This window comes from Dicentrarchus labrax, unplaced genomic scaffold, assembly GCF_905237075.1.
Source record: "Dicentrarchus labrax unplaced genomic scaffold, dlabrax2021, whole genome shotgun sequence".
In the NCBI taxonomy this organism is placed as follows: domain Eukaryota; kingdom Metazoa; phylum Chordata; class Actinopteri; family Moronidae; genus Dicentrarchus; species Dicentrarchus labrax.
The window spans coordinates 16,104,759-16,126,955 of record NW_026136705.1 but is presented as its reverse complement, the minus strand read 5'-3'; the positions used below and the strand labels follow the sequence as shown (position 1 = coordinate 16,126,955).

The window sequence follows — 22,197 nt, the reverse complement described above, 5'->3', positions numbered from 1 at the left end:
AAAAAAAAGGTCCAACAGGAGTGACTCAGCTCAGAGAACTTGGAAAACACACTTGTGTCTGGAGGATGAGCAGGTAGCAAATACCCTGAAGTTCATGAAGTAGTCAGAGAAGTGAGGCAATTGCATGAGTCATCTGTTTTCTGACATTAGAGACAAGCTGGTCAATAATTACATAAAAGAGTATTTTATTATTCTGTTGTCCTTGAAGTGGACGAACGATTGGTGAGCTTCAGCAACGGCCGCACAAATGTTATGGATGTGACGGAATCTGCCTCTTTCACATATACACACAAGCACACACACACACACACACACACACACACACACACACACACACACACACACACACACACACACACTGCCCATCAGTCATTGCAAATTAAAGAATGAGAGAAAGAGAGGCAGGTGCATTATAAGCTATAGGCCGGTATAGTCTCATACCACTGAAACCTCTTAATGTCTGCACTGGTGTGATGAGTCTGGATGGATTGAATCAATGCATTGAAAAAGATGCTGCTCTTGCTCCTGTGGGTTGTGCTTCCATTAGTCTTGATGGAGGCCGGAACCCGAGATACCGGCTCTAATCTATTTTGGAGGAATTAATGCTGTGTGAGTCGTAGACGAAGGGCTAAACCAACAATACATGCTGAAGATCACACATCAGCAAACAACAACAGATGCTGTGTTTTCAACGAACAAAGGGTAAAGGGTAAATTGTGCAACCAAGATATTTTTTGCGGTCATGTTTGATGAAACTGGGCTTCTCCTCTCCTCTTCCCTGTATTTGTTATATCCCTCTACATTCCTGAGCAGCAACAGCAACATTTTCCTTGCAGAGGAGACAGGAAGCAGTCCATTAATCTAATCAGCTGTCTACCTGTCATAACACTGTCTGCGCTCCAGGACGACCTCTCTTTTAAGTTTAGAAAAAGACATTATGGTGTCCGGTGTACCCTGGTGTTGTTGGTCCTAGTTTAAAGGTCCTGACCTGTATTCTCAGGTAGCGTCTTACTACGAGTAATCAGGTTTTATATGAACGTTTAACAGTTTGGGTTATTTCATGATGGACTTTTATATTTTTTGTTCTGTCTGTGTGATTACCATCGATTTCAAGTGGGAGGGACTCGCTGGTAAAAGTTGATGTCACGTACTTCTGTGCACCAATCACAATTTAGACACAGCGGGATCAAAAAATAATGAAGGTCAGTTGAGGGATTGCTGCTCATCCACACAGTCCTGATGAAGCATACAAAGCTGAGATTTTAAGTGTTAAACACTTAATAAATAATAAGAATGTTTCTTTTTTCTTCTTTTTTTTTTTTTTTTTTTTACAAAACTTTAAATTCTATTGTTGTAAAGAATATCAAATGTTTTCAGAAAATTATTAAGACTTGAAACCATGTTTCCAGAAGCTTTAATTATTTAATTGCATGTTCAATATCAGGCTTGTTAAATGTGAAAATTATCATTGTTATTGTTATTATTATGGTTGTTTAGAGAATTCAAATATACCAAATCTATCAGGCTGAGTTTTGTAGGGAAATTACTATAAAATTACACACATGATGTTTAGAATATTTGCATTTGACAGCACAAGCAGGAAAACTTTGGTGTTCTGGGCTCATATTATTCTCACACTATCATATACTGTAGCTTCAGTAATGTGTTGATAGACATTATACTATAGATCCATACAGCGTTTGGTGTAGTGATGAGTAAAATGTTTTTCCAAACTTCTTCAAAGCTACAAAAACACATTTATGGGGAAAATATAGTTTGTTGTTAATGTTTTCAATACATGAGTCAGACCCTTTTCCCAACAGTCCTGCAGCATTCAAGCAGTGTGTGTGCGCCACCTGGAGGTGAGACTCTTTCACTGAATATCAATGCACTCAGGAGCTGCAGCAGTAACAAGAATATAATATAAAATGGACTTTATATGGCCTTCCTATAGGTATAGATATAGGTTTATCACACGTTTGTATGCTCTGCCTTTATGGAGCAGGCTTTCAGACATTCACACAATAAACTTAAGTTTGTTTTTTTGAACATTTATTTCAGGACACCGTAACATACCGTGAATATAATAGTGAGACATCTGTTACAACACAACACTAACCGACTCATTCATTCACATTTTTACATATAATATCAAGTATATAGTCCACAACATCACACTGAAGAGGTAAGAGATGGAAGAATGCCTTTAACCCCCTGATATACAATAACACAGTGCTTCTGTCCCTTTACCCATGTGCATGATCCCATTTCATTAATAATCGGCATTGATCACTGTCACATCTGGGGGAAAAGAAGCGTTCCACTCTTTGTTGCAGCTATTAGTTAAGTGCAAGTACAGCACCTGATATGGCCCACTGATTGTAACCACAGCATGAGGGTGTAGTGATCTATAAGTGCTACGTAATGGGCTGAGTGAAGGTGTTGCTACATCCGCAGAGCAAACCATATCTTCAGGTGTCTTATGGGATTCCAGTACTGTGTTTCTTTTGCAGCAGACGAGTCAAAAATCAACAAAACTAAATGGACATTTGTGCAGCTCATGGAATGTTTAAGGGGACGTAAACAGAGGAATTAAAAGGAGTTCAAATGATTGAGGCAGACATTCAGAACAGGGGCCATTTAATCTGCACTATGTTGCACTGCACTGGGGGGTTTGGATGTTTGGGAGAGGAACTGAGGGGGGAAGAAATCTCATTCCTCCAGGGTCCGGAAGGAGTTCTGCATGTCCTCCAGCAGCTGTGCGAACTCTGCTTTGATCTTAGCTTCACCATCCTTAACAGGGTCCTAAAGAAGCAGATGAGCATAAACAGGAATCAACCGAGAATAAGTTATTTATCTTGAGTGATAAATAACATAAAACATCATAGAAAATGTAAGTAAGCTGAAGAATAATCGTGTACCTTGAACTTCATGGAGCTCATTTTGTACAGGGTCTCTCCCATGTGCTCCTTGATCATGGCCCAAGTGATTTTGTTGTCACTCTGCGCTGTGGACTCCACGGCGTGTCGGGCCATGTCGTAGAAAGAAATCATGTTTGAGAGGATGCCAACAGTTTTGTAGAAGGGGCAGAACCTGTGTGTGTAAGGAAGTAATACTCAGTTGAAAGACAATATTTACAGACCCCCCCCCCACATATCTACTGATGATCAGTAGTGTAACCTTGTTTAATGTTAAACTAATGGACCACATTAGTTTTTCTATTATTAGAAATCACTTGTGTCTTTAAATAATGACTTTGCTGTAGCTCATGTCTATATTTATGTTTTCAAGTTTTGGTCCTCAATTGCTATGTGAGATTAGCTACTTCTATGTTTACAAAATTCAATATCATCATTGTGGTGTCATTTGAAAAATAAAACAAAGGTGGAGAGCTTCTTCTGAATCTAAACGACATGCATTTTGTGGCTGGTGAGTTGTTTCGTCTTCACCTGTCGTAGGGCGTATAACCGTTCTGCTGCAGGAAGTCATCCTTAAGGAGCTTTGCAACCTCTAGAGTGATTTTATCAGACTCAGCAAGAGAAGCCTGTGAACAAAAAAAACATTGTTTCAGAGTTGTTGATTAACCAGGTTAGCATGCAAAGAATTTAAATGACTTGATAGGTCTGTCAGAAGCCTCTTCTATAAAACACAGGCTTCACACATCAAATGCACAGATTAACTAGCTGTAAAAATGTTCTGAGCCAGTTTGTCAGTCACTTATTCTAACTTACAGACATTTTGATCGTCTGACCTCCATTTTATTAAATTTATAAATGTCGATGGTACTGTAAATACATACAAACAGAGCAGGGAAAACCAACCGATTGGAGGGCAACAGCAGCACCTCCCTGGCATCCATACAAATAAAGGTTAATGAGCTCTTCTAACTATATATTGTGATGTCTGCCTATGTGAATTCACCTAATGAAGACCTAAGAACCAGCGTCATTAATAAAGTGGGTAAAAGTGTGTGGGATTCTTTGTTGATTCAGTCAAGACTTTTTGATCGAGCGTACGTCCAACTGAACTCTTTAGTTACTTTTGAGGCCATACTTGTCCTCACCTTGCCTACAAGCTGTACAATTTCAGCCAGGTCCTCCTCCTCCTGCAGAATCTCCTTGGCTTTAGTGCGGAGAGGAACAAACTCGGGGAAATGTTTGTCGTAATATTCATCCAGAGCACGTGTGTACTTGCTGTAGCTAATCAGCCAGTTTACAGAAGGGAAGTGCTTTCTCTGAGCCAGCTTCTTGTCCAATCCCCAGAACACCTACGAAAAATAAAACACAAAAAACATTGACACGCGCTCAGAATGACACACAACGAAGAAAAAAAATGTTGGCTACAGGGTGAACTGAGCCAATCTTAGGATCAAGGGCTGAAGAGAACACTGCCGATGGCTTACCTGAACAATTCCCAGTGTGGCTGAAGTGACAGGGTCTGAGAAATCTCCACCAGGGGGGGACACACTAAGAGAAATTCAGAGTAATTCAGCGAAATGTCAGTCAAATAACTGATGATGTATCTTACATGCCTTCATTTGCTTTGTTAGGCTGCCTGCTTTTCTTACTCCTTTAAAAATGATATTAATATTCTTGCTGTCAAAGACCTTTTTCGGACCCCAATAAATCTCTAAAAATGCCACAGAACAATATATAACTTAGAGTTATCGATAGCTATTGCACCACTAAAGGTAGCTACGACATGTGGTGCAGCTGCAAGACGTTATGTTGTGTGCATTTGATTTCCAACCATCCAGGAAATTCATTTTGAATGCTTAGTCTGCTTCTGAAACATGGAGGTAAGCAGTAACAGCAGTATTTGTAACTGTTGGCAATTCATAGGCTAAAACAAGCAAAACCAACAGTATATAATATTAACGCATTTTCAATTTCAACAGATGTTGGAAAAAAGTACGACATTATTTTCCCTGCTTATACAAACGTCAACTTACGCTCCTACGATGCTAACGCTGCCTTCTCTCTCTGGATTTCCCAGGCACTTCACACGTCCGGCGCGTTCATAGAAGGAGGCGAGCCTGGCGCCCAGGTAAGCAGGATACCCACTGTCTACAGACAATGACATACACAGCTGTAACCGCTTCTACTGTCACAACTACTGTCTCACAGCGTCTTAACAAATACTATCAATCACATCCATCATGAACTTACCAGCAGGCATTTCGGCTAATCTTCCAGAGATTTCTCTCAGAGCTTCGGCCCATCGAGATGTCGAGTCGGCCATCATGCTCACATGATAGCCCATATCTCTGAAGTATTCGGACAGTGTGATACCTGCAGAGGTAATTATATTTAATCTATAAATGCTTTTAATGGATTCTCCAAACGATTACAAACAGAAAAGAAACAAAAAGGTGTTTACTATATGTTCTCCAACATCCTTTAGAATGGGATTTTAGGGCCTTTTAAGTTTCCCCATTGTTTATAAAGAAGCAAAACTTAACTTCAACTAAAGGAAAATTATGTAGTAGCATTTAAAACGAACAATGAGTGTTCTGTTTCATATGAATGGTTGGTACCTGTATAAATTGAGGCCTCTCTGGCAGCCACAGGCATGTTGGATGTATTAGCAACTAGCGCGGTTCTCTTCATGATGCTTTCCACCTTGCCATCAACCTCCATAGTAAGCTGTTGGGTGAGAGCAGTGTTAAAAATATACAATGTATACACACTGAAGGGTTTTTTTAGCTCTAAAACAAATATAAAATGAAATCATTCATCATTCGTTTATTCTTTTTAAACATATCAGATCTGAAAGTGACCCAGTGAAATACGTACACAGCAACACAAATATGACAAATACGTTTTTATCCTTCCACCAACCTCGGGGAAATCCCGCAGCACCTCAGACATTTCATTTCCACGCTCGCCGCAGCCCACGTAAATAATCACGTCGCTGTTGGAGTACTTGGACAAGGACTGCGAGATCACAGTCTTTCCACATCCAAAGGCACCTGGTATAGCTGTGGTGCCCCCCTGCACACAACTGTAACAGCACAAATGAGGGTTCATATGCAGCTTACAGATCTTAAATCAAATAGCATTAAATAAGCAGCTCCACACATGTGAACAGCAATCAGTTGAAGACTATGAAGACTATCTATGAGTGTTTATAAAGAATAAAAGGTTAAAGTTAAAATGGAGGCTGAAGTCGTGACAATCTTGAAACCAAATCATTAGAAACAGTCAGCAAACTACAGAGAAGCAAACATATATACACACATATATATATATATATATATATATATAAAAAAAAAAAAATATATATATATATATATATAATAAAACACTTCTATAAAAACACAAAGATTTCCTGCATCCACAACCCATTGTTTAACATCTGTGGTTATGAAAGCAAATGAGTGCACAATGTCCTCTTTAGGGGACTACTTACGGGAAAAGTGCGTCCAGAACTCTCTGACCAGTCAGCAGCGGATGATTAGCAGGTAGCTTCTCTGTGACTGGGCGGATTTGTCTTACTGGCCAAACCTGCACCATGGTGAACTTCTCTTTTACGCCTTCAAATTCGAGCTCCAGAACCACATCCTGAATGCAACAAGATCAGAAAATCAGTTCACAGAAAAGTTTGATCCAACGGAGAAGCATTTTGAATCCAACACTCACAGAAATGTCATAGTTTCCAGGCGGGGCCAGGTAGGTGACAGTGCCTCTGTTGCGAGGTGGAAGCATCAGCTTGTGCTTGATTAAGGAGTTTTCAAACACATTGCCGTAGATGTCACCGCCTGTCACGTGACTGCCAACCTGGATAGGAGATCACATGACATTAGCCAGAGAAGTTACATAAGAGAGAGAGAGACAACCAAGTCCACACCTCAATCAAATTGTAATTTCTGTTTACCCGAAGACTCTGGCCGGGGGTAAATTCCCATTTGATGTCTCTGTTAAGAGCACTGATGTTTACTCCTCTTGGGATGTATATGCTTTGAGTGAGGTCATTGATGTCTTTTAGTGGACGCTGGATACCGTCGAAGATGGAGCCCATGATTCCTGGTCCCAGCTCTACAGAGAGGGGTTTCCCTGTCCGAAGGACAGGATCACCGACTGACACACCAGCTGCAACATTAGGTCAAGGAAAACAAAACAAACTGTACGCACATCACATTCATACTCCTGTTTTCTATCAGTAAAGTAGCTCTAAAATGTGTCTAGTAACATGGCAGCAGAAAGGATACAAGTCTCCTCGTAGACTTGGATAGTTGCCATGTCGCCCTCTAAACGGATGATTTCTCCCACCAGCTCACTGTGACCTACACGAACCAGCTCGTACATGGCTGCTCCTGCCATCGCAGTAGCTGTCACCACTGTTGATTGGATAGGTTTGAAAAGAGAGAGAAAAATATAGAGATTGTTGTAATGAACAAATCTGGTGGACAATGAATATGCTGTATTCTGGCAATATTAGATTTTAATATGATTGCTGCATAAATGTGATGAGGTTTCTTGAATTGTCATGTCACCAAATATCGTTATATATCAATGTCACAATATAAAATGACTGTAATACAGGATTTTATGCAAATTACCCACTTGTATGGGGAGCTACTATAGTGTGAAAGGTTGTCACAAATATTTAAGCCTTGCCTAACCTATAGTAGCTGGAAGAAATGACTTTTGACCCATCAGATGCTAAACAATGCAATCTAGCCATTTCAAGAGAAGGGCAATAAACCAGACCTGGTCCAGAAACTCCATGTACGTATCCAAACTGGCTTTCTCGCTCCTCATCCTGGATCTTAGGAAGTTTTGAGGTATCCATCTTGATAGTTTCTGTCCTGCAAAATCCCTTGAGGAATGGATACAAGACATAGACTGAACACACAAACCTCTGACACAGTTGAACACATGCACATTATATGTAGCACATCCTCTTAGCTAATGATAAAGTTAACAATGAAAACGTGTCAGTCTACGGCTTTACACACCTCGATCAAATGGACATTTAAATGAGCACCATAACACATTAGGAAGTGGCAGCAGTGTAAGGTCACTAGCTAACTCAGCTGAGGCTACACATGGATTTACCTTTCACCCAGGGTTGAAGATACGGTGAAGAAGATACGCTGAGGATATGTTTAGTAAGCCAGATGGCAGCATATTGTTTGTTACTACAGACACGGAACGTATCAGCAAAGCTGATTTGTACGTATAAGTCAGGCAGGTTAACCAGCTAACAAACACTAGCTATCTTCATCATCATCACAAGGTAAATTAAAGATTATTCACGAAATATTTGGTCCAAGATTTAAAGGTAATCTAAAGAAGTAATGAATCCAAAAGCCACTATAAATATCTTACCTTGTCTTAATGTGCAGTTGTCCAGGTTTGTCTCTAACGTAGCAGGCAGAGGAGGAGCTTCACTGTGCTAATCACCTGCTAGGCACCGGACTATCACGGGAAGAAAACATCTCCATTGCGGCTCAACCGGGTTTCCCTGTTCTGGCTTGCTGGGCTATCTGTAGAGCCAACATGGCGGCCGACGCTCAACAGTTTCCTGGTCGACGCCGGTCTCCACCACGTCCACCTGGCGCATTACTGACCTCTGCTGGATATACATGAAACATTCAACTCAACGAGCTACAATTATTTCAAACTGTTTTTAAATAAATTAACCAATTTTTACAAATGTTATTAATTGTATTGTAGCGTGTTGGCCACGGCTCTTTACCTTGGTAATAACCTTTATAATGTGACTACATAGTACTAACTACATGTGATATCTTTGTACCAATAACTACCTCATAATAAATACCTAGTATCATGAACTGGAAGTGCTTTATTGATAATTTTATTAAATCTTATTATCTCATATTATATGCCAATCAATAATAATCAATAATATCAGAGGCTGACTGACATTGTCTTAAATATGCCTTGCTGCTGTCATGTGCACACTATCACTATGATATGAACACAGTTATAATATTATTTACTATTTAGGTGATAAATATAGCTACTGAAGGACTATTGAGAAGGATACGGAAGAGGAAGAAAAAGACAGTAAAAGAGAGACAATCACAACATGATTTTCTTGCTGATATTGAAATAATTTAATAATATGTCAACATTTTCACAAAAAAAAAAAAAAAATTATGGCAGAACAAACTGTATTCAGACTGGCTATGATACCCTACTGCACATACTGTGGGACAGTGAAATAATCACAAATTGAGGTAGCAATTACAAAATGTCTCATGGAATTATTCACTCACATAATATATGGCGGAGTACATTTAGTCAAAAATATTACCAGGAATGTGTGATTTAATAAAATGATAAAAATAAATACTGAACTCTTTCAAAGTTTTACTTTATATTGCCATATAACAGGCTCTTTTCATAGCAGACATGTTGACTTATAGGAAAATACCAGGACCCTGAAACTGAAGCAGTTATGTAGAATTCAGCCAATCATTTTTATTATTTATACCTGTGCTTTTCCTACTGTGACATGTCAAAATGTCTTGTGTGAAAAAGGTCTCAGTACACATTTCATCAATGGAGTGATGGGTATGGTGTGTTCAAGGTGTCAGTTTGTTATTAGGAGAGGGCATTTTATTAGTAGATTAGATTTAGATCAACACAAAACTAATGGCTCACATTTTATCAGTGGTAGAAAACTAAACATTTTTCTATCAATTAATCAGTGGACAGTATACAGTATATCTGAGAATTCACCTGTTTCAGAAAAATGGTGCAAACTGCTCACTTGTACAATTATCCTCATGAGAAAAAACATGTAGCTGCAGATTTTAATAATATAAGGTGAAGTAAAGGTACTCTGCAGCAGTGGGTTGATATGTAAGGCCCACTAGGGGGAGCCAAAGCGAGGGATTCACAGTTCTGTTTTATTTGCGCTGAAGATCCAGTGAAGCAGAACTTCAGCCAGGTGCTACACTTTTGTGTTTGGTCAGTCTGACCACTCATTTTCATCAAACTCAGAGTCATCTTCAGAGTCACTGTACTCCACCGCAATGCGTCGAGACAGGATGGTGGCCACGTCGTTCCCCACCGGCTCCCGCTTGTTCTGCTGCTCCTGCTGCTCTTGGACTTTCTTCAGCTGGATGCCTATAAAGGGCACACATCCAGTTTATTAAAATAAGATCACATATTGTACACAGGGTCACATACAGAACAGGATGTAGTTTTATACAACCATGTTTGCTTTTATCTGACCAGTAGAAAACCATGCAGAATAAACCACCCCGACTCACCTATGCGGATAGCGGACAGCAAGTCACTTCTTGCACCCCCCGCGGGTTTAGTTTCAGCTCTGCTGCCTCCGCTGTGTCCTGCTAGGTGCGAGGGTGCAGCTGGAGGAGGGAGAGGTGGAGGTGGGGGACCTGGGGGAGGAGGGACCATGCGTGGCCCTTGAGGAGGTACAGGTGGGAGCGGGTAGCCCGGGCCTACATGCACGACCCCATTATGTGGTGTTGGTGGTAGTGCACCCAGAGGAAAACCAAAGGCTGTCTGGGCTGATGGGATGGGTGGGCCCGAGGCAGGAGGTGGGGGGCCGGAGCTGGTGGACAATGATATAAAGAGGATTATGTTGCAGTGGAAAAGTGATATTATATTTAACTGTTTCTCTGATTATGCAAACAACAAACAAACATACTTGTAATCTGCAGGTGGACGCATTGAACCGTTCATCCGGTCTGCAGCGTGAGGCTCTGCTGTGGCATACGTTACTCTCTTGTAGTTGACATCAATGCTGTGGTATTCATGCTCCACAGGTGGTGAGGGGTGTGCGTTCCCAGGCACGTAATCATGTGACTTGGCATAATTACAAGCAGCGTGGGTAGGCACTGGAGGGACGGGGTAGTCTAGGAGGTCAGGCCTGGATAAACAATGAAAGAGCTTTTCATTCAGATGCCTTCACATATCCAGATGGTGGATTTTGTTGTTATAAAATCAAAACTAAAGCTTTACACAACAGAGATAATTGAGTCCCATGGTCCTATTCATCAAAATACCCCCTACTGAACTCCTGTTTAGATATTATTTCTCGCAATCTTTGTCTTTAATTTTCAATAAAACTTCCAGAAATCTACATTTTGACTGCATCTGCATATAATTCAGTTATATAATCTATTTAACGGTGTGTTTTCAAGATAAATGTTGCCTTTTTTTAAAATATATATTTGCAACTTAAGAGTGACAGGAAACATGTAGACCGAGACAAACAGGACATGTTATGGCATCACACTCAAGACAATCCTTATTTTTATATTTTATTATGCAATTTTTAACATATTATCCTAATATTTTTCATCATGAACACGCCAGTGAATATAAAACTCATTCCATTCCATCTAAAAACACACATTTCTCTACTTTATGGCAAAAAATAAGCACTAACCTGCCGTCTGGAGAGAGCGAGCCCTCGGACGACGCCCCTCTGCGCAGAGTCTGCGGATGACGGTGATCCGGGCGAAGCTCTTTATCGAATGCCATCATGTTCCACTCTTGCCTGCGGTTTCGAACCTTCCTCACCTTCTTCACCTCGCGCTGAAGCGTGTTGCTATCCACGCATCGCTTCTGTTCCTGTGGAAAGTAGATGGAGGGACAGACAAGGAGTAAAACACACTAAATAAGACATAAAATACATTTTAAAAAAGCAGTGATTAGAGTGTGCGCTCACCCTTTGCTTTCGTCTTTCTTTCCGTTTGTCTTCTGTGTCCTGAAGCATTTTCTCTTTCCACAAGTCAAAGAAGTACGACGGGTCTGAGTAGAATTTCATTGCATCAGTGGAATCCTCTCTGTAATTAAAAAAACAAAATCCATTCCACATGAAATGCAACACTTTAATTGGAAATGCAACCTGTCCATATGTGTTTGAATGCAGGCAGTACCTGTAGGCAGAGAGGGTGCTGAGGGGAGGAGGCTTGTCGCTCATGTTGTGCATCTCAGCCACAGAGTTTGGAATGCTGCCTTTGGACAAAACCTGCTGGTCCTGGACAGTAGAGCTTCTGAATGCCTTCCTCATGTTTATGTCCTGAAGAGATACTACAAAACAATAGGAGAGAGGTTTTAATGTAAAGCAGAGTGAGAATGAATGAGGGGAGTAGAAAATACGATATCAAATCAAGAGACAAGCGATTGGCAGTGAACTAACCCTCCTCCACGCTGGAGTCCAGCTGGGTGACCTTGACAGCCAAGCGGTCAATGCGGTCCTGGAGAGAGTTGGCACGCCCGTAAAAGGTGTTGGCCTCATTAAAAAGCTCCCCAAAAACATTTTCTGCATGTGTACCTGCAACCAGAGAAAAGATTTATAGAAATACATCAACTTCTGTGTCTTACTACGACCACTTGAGTTTCTTATTTGATGTTTGTGAATGCATTATATTTCTCTGGATTAAATAACATTAAGTGTTCGGTCGCTGTACATAAAAGCATGGACGGCACACGGCAAACAGCTCAGATCCACTTAATGTGGAAGCTATCATTAGACTGCTTCTGTTTGTGTCTCCGCCCACTCCCTCTCTGTCTTATCTGCCTGTGATACAAAGCTTTACGGTAAGCTCTAAGCTCCTGTAACTTTACTAAATCCACACACACACACACACACACACACACACACACACTAATGTCAGAATCCATGGACCAGATGTCCAGGAGTAAATTTGCTTCCCAAAATAGCCTTTGCTTCTACATGATTCCCTCTTGGTCTCACATATTTCAGTGTTACTTTCATATCTACACAACAAAAACATTTATATATAGACATCAGCACACTTCATCAAGCATTTAAACCAGTCCACTTATGTACAAATTGGCCGATTAGAGCGCAAAGTAGATAGATAGTACCGACTACAGTGTTGGATGAATTAGGTGCTAATTGGCCTTTAACATGATAGACTTGTATATAAGCCTAATAAACAGCAACCATAACCTAATCAAATTGACACTGAGATATATGGTCTCTGTTTTCTGATAATCACCTTTCAAGGATTAAGAAAATGTAAACACTCCTAACACAAAGTAGTTGTAAGTCAGTATGTCATGGTCAAATCACCTTAGAGCCTACAAGGAAGTTCTGATCTGCTGCTGCATTACATCACAATGTCATGTCAGCATCCAATGTCTTTTAATGAACTTGTTGTGGTTTTATGGTAATTTGGGGGGATTTTGCTCAGGTTGATAGAGTTGTCATAAACTAAATTCACATTTGATTAGAGAGATATAAATATATAATATATGAATAGTTTACAGGCAAAGATTTGTGGCAGTGGTTCATTTTGTGTTGTGTGTAAACCCCCAACGCTGGACAGCAGTGTTCTACTCTCTTCTACTATCTTCAGCCATTTAACTGTTCCACTTTAATGTAACAACATTAACTGGCACAGTAAGCACATATTGCTAATGTAAACACAAAGAACACAGGCCTATGTAACTCACAACTAGTATTATCAAACCTAGCTGACTAGTAACGTTACCACCGATGGCTGAACCTGACAGAATTAGACCAGCTCCCGCAGAGTGGGAAAATAAGCTTTGTTTACTTAGACTCTATACATATGGTGGTGTTTTCTTTATACGGTGACAGTTTTAAAGTCATAATATAAAGTCTTGACTTAACTATTGCAATATATTGACTTGTAACCTTTGTATCGTGATACATATCGTATTGATATTCTTGCCAATTCACAGCCCTACTGAGTAGTGTTTGTGTGACAGTGACAGGGAGATGAGTCACACAGCTCCCCTCCTGTAATGATCTCAGGTTAAAGAAGCATCTGAACATGTTACGATACATAGCTAAATATGAGTAACTGTGATCTTACTCAGACTACTGAGCTGGCGGATGATGGCGGACAGGGTGTTGTTGGTTACACATTCCAGCTCGTTGCCAATCCCATCAGGCACTGCACTGTGGCACAGGTGCCGAGGATCGATGTTTCTCTTGACCAAAGGCATGACTTCTTCTCACATCTCGGCCACAGCACCTGCTGGGGGGAGAGGACAGCTCTGACAGCGCACTGGATGCTACAATCTTCAGAGTCAGCACATGAATCCATATTTATAAAGCAACATCAGTGGTAATCAAACATGGTGTCTAAATACATCTGTTACACTGACCTAATACATTAAGCATAAAGTCCAGGTTAAGGCACATAACCGTTACTGTATCGTTATTGATTTTCTACCAAATAACTAGAGTGATGATTTTCAGCATTTAATTTTAAGTTATTATTTCACAGGTGTCAGATACAAATGCTAATTAATAAAAGATATTAATAGTATATTCACATTTAGTTTAGTTGTTTGATCTAAACTGAATTGAACATTTAAGTAAGCAGTTGATAGGCCTGCTATCCTTTTTTGTTTTGATCATATTAGTTTAAAAAGAGTGGTATATGGACAGCATCAGAATCAAACCTTTTATAATTTTGTCATATTTGATGTGTTGAATATTGGGCCACTTGCGGTTGAATGTCACAATTTATCACCACCTGTCAAAGTGGTACACCTATTGTACGTTATTGGGATTGTGCATTATTTTTTGTTTTGAAGGATTAAACATGTTCGTCAACAGCAGTTTTATTCAGACAGCTTATTGTGAAGGTGTGAAGACAACAGATGTGACAATTATTAAGTGAATTTGCAAGTCACTTTACACTCCTTTATTACATGGACTTGAAACAAGGGATTGAGTGATTGCCGTTAATTACAGGTAGGGGTGAGACAGCGCACTAGTAACAATAAGGACAATTTATCGTCCCTATTACAATTTTTATGTTCTTTGCACCAGGACAAACAAGTCAGAGCGAACCCCTGGAGTTTGGTTTCACAGGGGAGTACATGGGGCTGCTTAACTGGCAGTGAAAGTAGGAATTTGGAGCTATGACACCAAAAACAAGTTGAAGGTCTAGCATTTTTAAAGGACCAGTGTGTAGGATTTAGTAACATGTAGTGGTGAAGCTGCAGAATGTAACTGGCTGAACACTGATGGCGTCTGGGAACGAGAACGAGAAAAACTTCAGTGCTGAAAAATGCAAAACACTAAAGCCAGTGTTTGGTTTGTCCATTCTGGGCTACTGTAGAAAGATGGCAGTTCAACATGGCGGACCCCCAGTGTCTGTAGGTAAAAAACTAACTATTCTAAGCAAACGAAAACACAACGATTGCTTTATTTAGGTGATTATACACTAATGAAAACATACCTCTGAATATTATATTCCATTTCTGCCAATCCCCCTAAATGTTACACACTTTTAACAATTATGAACCAGGATGTGAAGTAATAATTCCAGGGGTCAATAACTTGGACTTTAATTCCTCATCAGTGCAGCCCGGACATCGAGCTCGTCGCTGTCGGACTTTGTCCGTGTTATCTGCCACGGTGGCTTTCCAGTGTTGTAGCTATCACTGTCTGTGTTCCTCACAGTGGTCTTCATCATCACCATCACTGTTTACATTTATGATGTCTTATTTATTCTCCTGTACAGCACTTTGGTCAACTTTGGTTGTTTTTAAAGTGCTTAACAAATAAAGTTGGATTGGATAGCGAGCGCTTTGTTCCTCATTTGAGATGTAACTTTAACAATAAAAAAAAAGTTCTTGATAGCTACATTAAGCCAAACCCTGCTTCAGATGTTAACTATTAAGTTTATGCAAACAAACAAACAAACAAACAAACAAACAAACACATGTGTATTAAACAAACTAACAAATTAGCTAAGTATCCAATTCAGTGTTCAGAGTGGAACCATAGAGCGGCACAAGACCACCATTCTCTTTCCCATAATTCACCGCGGGCCCGTTAGAACGGAACCACTCTGTTGCTAGGTGACGACGCTAGCAGTAAGTGGGTCCTGAGCCTCTAGGAAGCGGCGGTCAGTTCACGGAGCTTGTTTGTTCTTCTTGACAGAAACTTTAAACAGCCGACAGCAGGTAACTTTTTCAACACACGAAACATGTAAACAACATGTCGGCAGCGGCACCAGAACATAAACACAACAGTATCCATCCTACCATACACAGTAGCCGTTGGGGTTAGCTTGTCAGTTGGCACTTCTTTTTTTTTTTTTTTTTTTTTTTTCCACGTCAGCACGCTGGGACGGAGCAGTGAAAGTCGAGTCCAAGCTGTTTCATCCAAATTAAACAATCTGTCCGCTGGCCCGCTGCGGTCGTGTGTTGGACAGTGGTAGTAGTCATCTCTGCAGGGCGGAGTTCACTCTGAAAACAAATCTCTCCGGTCCAAATCACAGCTTGAGCCATGAGGGGATTTGATCAGCAGATTTACTCCCTGTCATCCAATCACAGTCCTCATGCCAGCAGTTTGACATCCAGTGTTTTATTTCAGGGTGTATTAGGCCTATTTTTATTCACTGTAAGTCTTTGGCTGCCTTCTATTAATTGGATATGTTATATGGTAATTTTTTATTTAAATTATTCATAGTAACAACAAACAATATCATGGCTTTTATTACCGATCAATGTGTTGATAAGGGACATTTTTATACTGGATTTATTGGTAAATCCTTGAGTGTAAAAATGCCTGTCACAGTATTCCCACAGCACAATATGAAGTCTTAAAAGTAAACTACTTGTTTTGTCTGAACAAGAGTCCAAAACTGAAAAATAATCAATTTACTGCTATAGAACACAGAAAAGCATCTTTTATGGCATTTGATTAATCTTTGATATATGATTCATTGTCTATATCATCAGCACTAAAATTAATTGCATAGAGCGTTTGATCTGCATAATGGTCGAAAGGTGCATCTTGTTCTGCAGCCTTTGAGTTTCTTCCATGTACCCTCATCATTATATATATATTTATATTGCAGATGATCAAAAATGTGTGCTTTTTTTTATTTAACATTGTTCAACTTTTCTCAGTTTTCTCTCTGATTTTTGTTTCAAACTATCCACTTGGCATAAACAGCAGTATGTCGGTTCCAGCCGGTCTATTAAGATCTAAGTGGGGTCGACCTGGATTAATAGTGAAATGAGACACTCAGTATTTGATTTGAAAGCTACACACACACACACACACACACACACACACACTGCTCTTTTCTCACAGATGGCAGCATCTGGATTGCGGGACGGACTAGTGTAACCCAGATATAGGGGCTTAAATCTTTATAAGTAGCACATCATGATTCTATAACTCATAGTTGTTTCACAGAAACATTTTAAAATCTGACTATAGATGTAATCTGCATGGGTGATGGTGGGTTTACAATAGGTTCACTTTTTTCTAAGAGTGAATTTTTAGCAGGTAAGCAAACTTTACATAATACTTTTCAACGCAGGAGTTACAAGGAAGAAGAAGGGGTGGAATAAACAAAGAAACCGTGTCGTACACGTATACAACCCACAAACTAAAAGTTGTAAAACTAAGAAAAAGTTGAAGATGTTGCGCAGATCTGCTGAGACTTTGCAGGAGGAAACAAAGGATGACCTGAAAATCCTCACTGAGACCATCGTGAGGCAGATTATTAAAAGAAAAAAAGAAAACCAGAAAGCTTCACATTGAGGAAGTCGGCGTTCACCATCCCCACCTCATTTTTAAATCCCCCCTTTTTTTTTTCAACCAGGCCTTTTAATGTGTAATCTGAAAGCTATTTTCTGTTACTGTCTTCCAGTACACGTACTCCTGATGACGTCAGTTTGCTATTAAGCCTGGAAGTAAAGCATTTCAATGAGGGGTCTTCCATATTTTAGACAGTGCCATAATCTCTTGGCCAGCTCAGAAGTATTAACCCCAATACAGTACTTACCCTCCCCATTATCACCATCATTGACCCTGCTGGTTTCACACAATGTAGCCAACCACCAGCTTACCCACTTACTGCACACCGGCCCAAACACTAACACCTCTATCATCCATTACACACAGACACCCAGACTGCCTCTCCTCTGATATTTGTCCTCCTATTATGGCTTTCTAGTCCTACTCCATATTGATCACTGCCAATGCCTTGCCAGTTATTACCCAGTGTGAGTGAGTGCCACACACACACACACACACACACACACACACACACACTTGCACACACTGAGCTGTGTGATGAGTATCAGTGTTTATATCCTTAACAGTCAGTTTACTTTACATATTTAGCTATTCATGAATATTTCATATTCAAGTTACCTTGTGGTATCCATATCAGTCCTGCACATGTATCATCATTTTATTAAAGGGGCACTCCACTGTTTTTGCGCAGGAAATTGAGTTTGCTCATCATGAGGAGGACTAGTTGTATGTCTTGTGTGGCTCTGGAGGGAGTCCAGGTCAGGGTTATGTAATATATTCTAATGAAAGTTGAAAACATACGTTGCATTAGGAGAAATGTACTGAAAGCATTCTCGAATTTTTCTAAAATCTGTCCTGTGGAACTTTATGGAAGTGAAATTGTAAAACACTGGATTACTCTGTTAGACCTTAACTGATAGTGGATAATGGAATTAAAATTACATAGGGCTGAAGTATTCAAATAGCAACATGTTTAAGAAATAAAATAATTAACCTTTTTGTGTAAGTAAAAAATAAATAAATGCAGTTTAGCGACACTCAGGGACACCCAACTTACTTTGGCCGGGGGCCACTTTTACTGTATAACAGGAAGACATGGGGCCACTTAATGAATAATATTTATCATATAAAATAATAGAAGAGAAATCTTAAGTTGAAATTCTTTATTTTTAAATTAACTGACTTATTAATTCAACTTATTAACTAAATTAAGTTGGTACAAGGGTTGACACCAGAGGGGCATTGCACAAAAGTAGAATAAATAAATCCAGGATAATTGAGCAAGCGCGGCTTGACTTAGCCTGCTGGGCGCATAAATTGGTTGCACGTTTGCCGAGCCAGGATGAAAAGGCGCGGCTATGTTAAGCCAGGTGTAGATAGTCGGGATAAGTGCGTGTTCACGGCATACTGAAATAGACGTCGCGATCGCTCACTGAATCACCGATGGGAACATGGATAAGAGTCGCGTTTCATATTTCACGGCCGCTGAAAAACAGCTCCTGATGGAGTTCTATGAAGAGGTGAAAGATATAGAAAAAAAAGGCAATACCAATGCCATAATTAAAGAAAGAGAGAAAGCCTGGCAGACAATAGCGGATCGGCTTAATGCTGAAGTAGTCCAAAACTGTACAATGAATAAACAGTGCTCCACTGGAACTGTCATAATTCGGCTGGTGCTGTATTTTTGCACCAAGCAGCCTACATAAATATCTTAGTCCATCACCTGAGAGTCTGTATCTCTCAATGAGATAGTCATCTCCAACGGCCAATAGGTCTGACCTGTCCCGGAAGACTCTTTCATGCCTAAATGCTCGTCTGAGGATTAGGGCTTCCTCATCCAGTACATCCTCCAAGAAAGGGCAAGCCATTATGAAGAGGGAATTGCCCTTGTCACAGATTTCATTGAAAACACCTCTGCAACTTCATCAGCTGTGTTTTTTAATCTCAATTACTGCAATAAAACACATATTTATGAAACCTCTGACGGCATTTTGACAAGCAGTCTTCATTAGCATAGCAATATAACACTTGACCTGAGTAATTTTGAGAGAATGAAGCATATAGCATATTTAAGCTATTTTAGTGTGTTTGTATGTGAAGGCTAAGATGCAACTTCTCAAGTAATAGCAAAGGGACATTATTGAACATTCACTAATTGGTATAAACAACAAAAATCCCAGCGTCAATCAGTTTATTGTGAGTTAGAAAATGGTCGACGGGCCTCTCGTCACACTAAGTTGAGTATACGGGTATACAATTTAGTCCTTGCTCATACTCTTCACCTTCACTTTTCATTTAGTGCCATCTGTTGGTTATTGTTAGTAGCACACATGAATGAGAAGTTAATATTGGTCCTTTAAGGTGATTTCAAGAATTTCTAAATATATAATTTAAGACAGTTTTACAGCTATGTAATGGTTTTGAATTGTTATTATTGAAAAGTGCTATGAGGCTTGCACAAAGATTTTCAAATTAATATATTTTTTTATTGAGCAGACCCGGCTGCTGATCAGCTATATGTGAGCGATGAAGAGGAAGTTAAGGAGCAGCACTTGAGGTGACTATTGAGTCCTACTCTTCTCCTGAGCTTAGTCTTTTCACACACAACCAGAAATCAAGTAAGGGATCGACTTTTTTACTTTTTTAAGTATTTTTTTTGGCTTTTATTGCCTCTATTTGATAGGACAGCTGAAGACAGACAGGTAAGGGGGGCAGAGAGAGAGAGAGGGGATGACACGCAGCAAAGGGCCGCAGGTCGGATTTGACTGAGCCTCGGTACATGGGTCGCCAGCTCTACCCACTGAGCTAACCGGGCGCCCAGGGATCAACTTTTAAAACAACTGAATAATCCATAAACCTTTATGTAAAACTTTATGCATATATATTGTGGTTAATCTTTTTCCTTTAGTATTTGGATAGGGAAAAAAACAAAACAAATTTAGGTCCATTTACTAGCTTTTTTCAGAGCTTTCAACCATATCACATGCTTTTCATCAGCAGAATGAGTTTGCTCAGTCGTCATAGAGATGGATCTGGCATGAAAACTCACTAGGTGTTATGATTTCATCCATAGCACTTTTAGGACTTTTAATCCGTGTGACTTTATTGAAAGTTAAACTTGAAATTGTATGATGATTGTAGTTTGACAGAGCAATCCCAACCCAGTTCAAGGTCCACTTGCTAGTTTTCTTGGAAGCTTTCAACCGCACATGTACCATTTGGGGGCTTATTTAGTTTTATGTTTATTACTGAAGCTTAGTCAATTTATTAAAAGAATGAAAAATCCCTCTGTCTATAAAAATAGTTACATGTATCTAAGTATCAAGTTATTTTTGTTATGATAATAACTGTACAGTTTCACTTCAGCATTGAGAAATCTTTCAAATACACCATACTTTACCATTATAAAGCTATCATCAAGTAATTATCAAACTGTTTTCTTCTCTTCTTGTTTACAATGGCTCTTTACAAAACACAAAACCTTAAATTTTCCCATAGCAGAGTGCAGCACACCACATGACAGTGGGAAAAATAATCAGCCAGAGCTTAATGCCGTATCAAAAGCCTCACAGTTCCTGAGCAGCCGCCTTTAGAGGGGGTGACTCTTAGAATGCCTCAGCTTGTTTGTCTCATGGTTTAAGTGGTGCACATAGCCATGGAAAGATCATTAAATCACTGTTTTACCACTTGGCTTAATCCCCACAACAAAAGGGGAAGATACAAAAAAGGAGAAAATGGAGAGAAAAAAGTGGTGGGTGAGATTAAGTAGAAACTTGATGGATCTAAACTGACGGCTCTGTTTCCCAGCGTTGCTAAGGGGAGTTAAGAATCTTGATTCCACATCTCCCAGGCTGTAGAGTGGCTGCTTATCGGACATTCCCCGTTACCCCTGCAGTGGCCAGCCGCGCTTGTAGTGTCCGCTGCTGTGGCCATCTGCCGGATTACCCAGCAGGATATATTTTTATAGAGAGCATCCTATTCATATCCTGCCTGCAAAGGTTTACATTAAGGTTGAACTCGGGTGCACTTACAATGGCAGATGAAGTAAGCTCTATCCTTCTTACAGCACCCCTCCCCATCTTCTCACTGTTTGGGAGACTGATAGCACTCGGTTGAAAGGGGCTGCTTCACCGTGGCATGAAAGAGGATCTCATGCAATGCCACTGTCTGCTGCTGATTTTTTTTCACGCGCGCGACAATAAAGTGGTGCCCAGCATGAAAAAAACATTTGTATGTGCCAAGTGCGATTGTTTCTTCTAATAGGCATCAACAGGCCAACTTCTCTGTGTTACCATACAGGTGAACTCATTCCTGGGAAAATGTTTTTTTCTTTCTCAGCCTTGTAGGCGCGATGGCGTCCCCTTTTTTCCTCGGCCTAACGGGATTAGTCGTGCCAGTGCTACCCCGGCTGTCACGGTACTGTCTACTTCCCATCTCTCTTCTGGGCCTCTAATGTGATTAACCCATTCCCTGTGGTCCAAATGGTTCTGGAAAGGGGGGAGGGGAAGAGGGGGGCACCTCCTTGGCATGTTCCTCCCCATGCCTAACTCACCATCATTGGCACCTTTGTCAGGCAGGAAGGACTGAGGTCGAAGGTCCGTTAGGGTGCGGAGACGAGTACAAGTGGCTGAGGAAAGAATTCATAGACTGAGACGCTTACAGTTCAAATTGTAAAGT

At 40.2% G+C, this 22,197-nt stretch overlaps 2 protein-coding genes across 3 annotated transcripts; both read right to left on the bottom strand.

The window, feature by feature from the left end:
- Positions 1 to 2,035: 2,035 nt before the first annotated feature.
- Positions 2,036 to 8,465, bottom strand: LOC127364007 (V-type proton ATPase catalytic subunit A). Its single transcript, XM_051401049.1, has 15 exons — positions 8,334 to 8,465; positions 7,713 to 7,821; positions 7,211 to 7,339; positions 6,877 to 7,091; positions 6,642 to 6,779; positions 6,412 to 6,563; positions 5,841 to 6,003; positions 5,537 to 5,645; positions 5,169 to 5,291; positions 4,952 to 5,066; positions 4,403 to 4,466; positions 4,064 to 4,267; positions 3,450 to 3,544; positions 2,922 to 3,093; positions 2,036 to 2,805 (listed from the first exon to the last, which is right to left on the bottom strand). Exons 2-15 carry the CDS (start codon positions 7,792 to 7,794, stop codon positions 2,713 to 2,715), a joined length of 1,854 nt encoding a protein of 617 aa, XP_051257009.1. The 5' UTR covers positions 7,795 to 7,821; positions 8,334 to 8,465; the 3' UTR covers positions 2,036 to 2,712.
- A 605-nt stretch (positions 8,466 to 9,070) lies between these two features.
- Positions 9,071 to 16,194, bottom strand: wasf3a (WASP family member 3a). 2 transcript variants are annotated; one of them, XM_051401054.1, is made up of 9 exons: positions 16,011 to 16,194; positions 13,820 to 13,984; positions 12,151 to 12,285; positions 11,888 to 12,041; positions 11,677 to 11,794; positions 11,395 to 11,579; positions 10,651 to 10,872; positions 10,250 to 10,554; positions 9,071 to 10,103 (listed from the first exon to the last, which is right to left on the bottom strand). In XM_051401054.1, the coding sequence occupies exons 2-9, from the start codon at positions 13,950 to 13,952 to the stop codon at positions 9,946 to 9,948; spliced, it is 1,410 nt and encodes a 469-aa protein (XP_051257014.1). In that variant the 5' UTR covers positions 13,953 to 13,984; positions 16,011 to 16,194; the 3' UTR covers positions 9,071 to 9,945. The 2 variants fall into 2 exon arrangements, with proteins under 2 accessions (XP_051257014.1, XP_051257015.1); XM_051401055.1 differs by having other exon boundaries at positions 13,820 to 13,981.
- Between the last annotated feature and the right edge of the window lie 6,003 nt (positions 16,195 to 22,197).

Coding starts and splice junctions, on each gene's coding strand:
- LOC127364007 (XM_051401049.1), bottom strand. CDS start 7,794: ATGGATACCTCAAAACTTCCTAAGATCCAGGATGAGGAGCGAGAAAGC. Junction 4,467..4,951: donor AGCGTTAGCATCGTAGGAGC/GTAAGTTGACGT, acceptor AATTTCTCTTAG/TGTGTCCCCCCCTGGTGGAG. Junction 3,545..4,063: donor TTGTACAGCTTGTAGGCAAG/GTGAGGACAAGT, acceptor TTTTGTTCACAG/GCTTCTCTTGCTGAGTCTGA.
- wasf3a (XM_051401054.1), bottom strand. CDS start 13,952: ATGCCTTTGGTCAAGAGAAACATCGATCCTCGGCACCTGTGCCACAGT. Junction 11,580..11,676: donor AAGAAAGACGAAAGCAAAGG/GTGAGCGCACAC, acceptor TACTTTCCACAG/GAACAGAAGCGATGCGTGGA. Junction 10,104..10,249: donor GCTGTCCGCTATCCGCATAG/GTGAGTCGGGGT, acceptor TGCCCTTTATAG/GCATCCAGCTGAAGAAAGTC.